The sequence below is a fragment of the Notothenia coriiceps genome, unplaced genomic scaffold, assembly GCF_000735185.1.
Source record: "Notothenia coriiceps isolate Sejong01 unplaced genomic scaffold, NC01 NC01_scaffold00004795, whole genome shotgun sequence".
NCBI classification, from domain to species: domain Eukaryota; kingdom Metazoa; phylum Chordata; class Actinopteri; order Perciformes; family Nototheniidae; genus Notothenia; species Notothenia coriiceps.
The window spans coordinates 659,974-662,361 of NW_011337496.1; the positions used below are offsets into that span (position 1 = coordinate 659,974).

At 41.8% G+C, this 2,388-nt stretch overlaps 1 protein-coding gene across 1 annotated transcript in view; it reads left to right on the top strand.

Moving 5' to 3' along the window:
* Nucleotides 1–2,388, top strand: part of LOC104942583 (aladin) — a 6,338-nt gene that overhangs the window by 1,790 nt on the left and 2,160 nt on the right. Inside the window, exons 2-5 of the mRNA XM_010767829.1 lie at nucleotides 221–364; nucleotides 1,023–1,143; nucleotides 1,310–1,434; nucleotides 1,680–1,740. Of these exons, the coding sequence (XP_010766131.1) occupies nucleotides 221–364; nucleotides 1,023–1,143; nucleotides 1,310–1,434; nucleotides 1,680–1,740 (451 nt within the window). The remainder of the gene's footprint in view (nucleotides 1–220; nucleotides 365–1,022; nucleotides 1,144–1,309; nucleotides 1,435–1,679; nucleotides 1,741–2,388) is intronic.

The following is a 2,388-nucleotide window of genomic DNA, read 5'->3' on the forward strand; positions in this document are numbered from 1 at the left end:
CTGTCAGCAAGTTTCATGAAAATCAGGCCAGTAGTTTTATTGTAATTCTGCAACAAACAGCCACAAACAGAACCTCCTTGGCATGGTTACTAAAGCTGTGTGTCGTCAGGACATCTACAAACACAGAATCTGATTGTATGTCGGCCTCCTTGAACAGCATGGTTCTCTGTCTTTCTGTGACACTATTCCCCTTACTGTCTCTTGTCCTCGTGTCTCTCAGTGCCACCACGCCCACGCTGAAGCACCGTCTGCAGAAGAGCGTGGCAGCGGTTCAGTGGAAGCCTCTGTGTGCGTCGGCGCTCGCTGTCGCCTGTCAGAACTGTTTACTGGTGTGGCACGTCGACCCCTGCTCCCTGTCCACCAGGTGTGTGAAGTCAAGATGTGTTTATAGGTTGCTTTTGACCGGTTCGAGGAGACTTGGATTATACTGCACAAGTTTTGTGAGAGTTTTTAAACACATTTTTTTAATTAAGGGCAGCACAATTAAAGAATTGTTATCGAAATTGCAATATGGACTAGTTGGTAAAGGCAAGTGTGTGAAAATATCATCCAGAATGAAATATTGTGGGCTAACATCGGTGTTCACCAGACTTAATTAAAAGTCCTTGTTTGGTAGAAATCCTCTCAAAACATTGCACCATGACTTTATCATTATATATTTTTGATGTGAAATATGTTTAATAAATGATAATTCTCTCTGATATCGCAAATCATGTTGCAATTACAATGCCAACATATATAATGCCAACTAGTCATTTACTCCAAATTATGCTGCCCTTTTTTTATATAGTTTTTCTATCGTTAACAATTCTATTCATCAAGAGTTACTCCTGTTTGTACTGATTCAGGTTAACATGGAGTGACAATTGATTTGAAATAGATTTTAGGGCTGAAGTATTTCTTTAATAATTATTAGTTTTTATTGTCTATCCTGGTTATTGAACACCAGTACCTATACAAAAAGAAGAATTAAGACTTTCTTCAATTTCACAGTGCATCCCTGTGCTCCTCTTCCTCTCCAGGCCTTCCTCCGGATGCGCTCAGGTTCTGTCTCAGCCCGGTCACTCTCCCGTCACGTCCATCTCCTGGTCGCCCAGCGGCTCTCTGCTGGTGTCCGCCTCCCCCATGGACACCGCCATGATGGTACGAGGCAATCCAGTTATTCTTAAATCGAATTAATCTCGCATTCATTGGTTCACAAAGTGTGTGTGTGTGTGTGTGTGTGTGTGTGTGTGTGTGTGTGTGTGTGTGTGTGTGTGTGTGTGTGTGTGTGTGTGTGTGTGTGTGTGTGTGTGTTGTGTATCTTCAGGTTTGGGACGTGGCTGCAGAGAGCTGTGTGCCTCTTCAGCGTGTCGGAGGGGGGGGGGTCACCTTCCTGTCCTGGTCCCCTGACGGCAGCCATGTTCTGGCCTCCACGCCCTCAGCCCTGTTCAGGTCAGAGACTTCAGAGAACCTTTTCTAATCTTACCCTCATTTTAGAGCTACAGTAGATACAGTATGTCAAGCTGCCAATGAATATGCGAAATGCCTTGTGTGTTATAATAAAGACTGGCTCTCATGAATATTTGTAAGGTTGTGAGGGATTAGTGGAATAGTCTGAGTGTAGCAGGTGTTATAAGATAATAAGTGGGCAGTCATTTGAGTTTTTAAACTTGGATAATTATCGTGTCTTTCTTCAGGGTTTGGGAAACCAGGATGTGGACCTGTGAGCGATGGCCATGTGTGAAAGGACGCTGCCAGGTAAAACCTGTCTCTGTTTAAAAGTTATTGTAAGTTAGTAGATGTGCAGAATAATGGGCCACTGCTCGCTCTAGAAGGAGAATGAAGAACAACCTTAAAAACAAGGTGTTGTAAAGAAGAAGGTTGTGTTATGTTTGTTTTGGAAGCAATGTTACTTCTTTAATAATCATTGTTAACAAAAATATAATTTAATTTAATCCTTCAGAGAAAAGTTAAGATATTGCTCTCATTGATTTAACAAAGTAATACCTTACTAATTTAATTAAATGTGTTATACACTGCTCAGAAGCACCAACAAGGTTAAGAGTAATTTTGTATATCAAAATGTAATCTATCTGCTTGCTGTTAAAGTGTAATCAGTTAAATTAGTACAAACAGACGAACAGCCTAGAGCGTTGTCTAGGCGGCAGTTTTAAATAATATGTTTAGATATTTGCAGATGAGTACTGAGATGGTCTGCTGGCTTTTTACCCCAGTCCCAGAAGCGTGTGAAGTTCGCCCCTTCTCTTCAACCGTACATATGGAGGAGACTAACCGAAAGCGGGTCATCATACGCTCTACCTTCACTATGGCTCTCCCAGGTCCCATACTCTCTGCTTATACACAAAATATGCAGGAGTTTTCTTCTTTAAGCTTGAAGGTACCTCA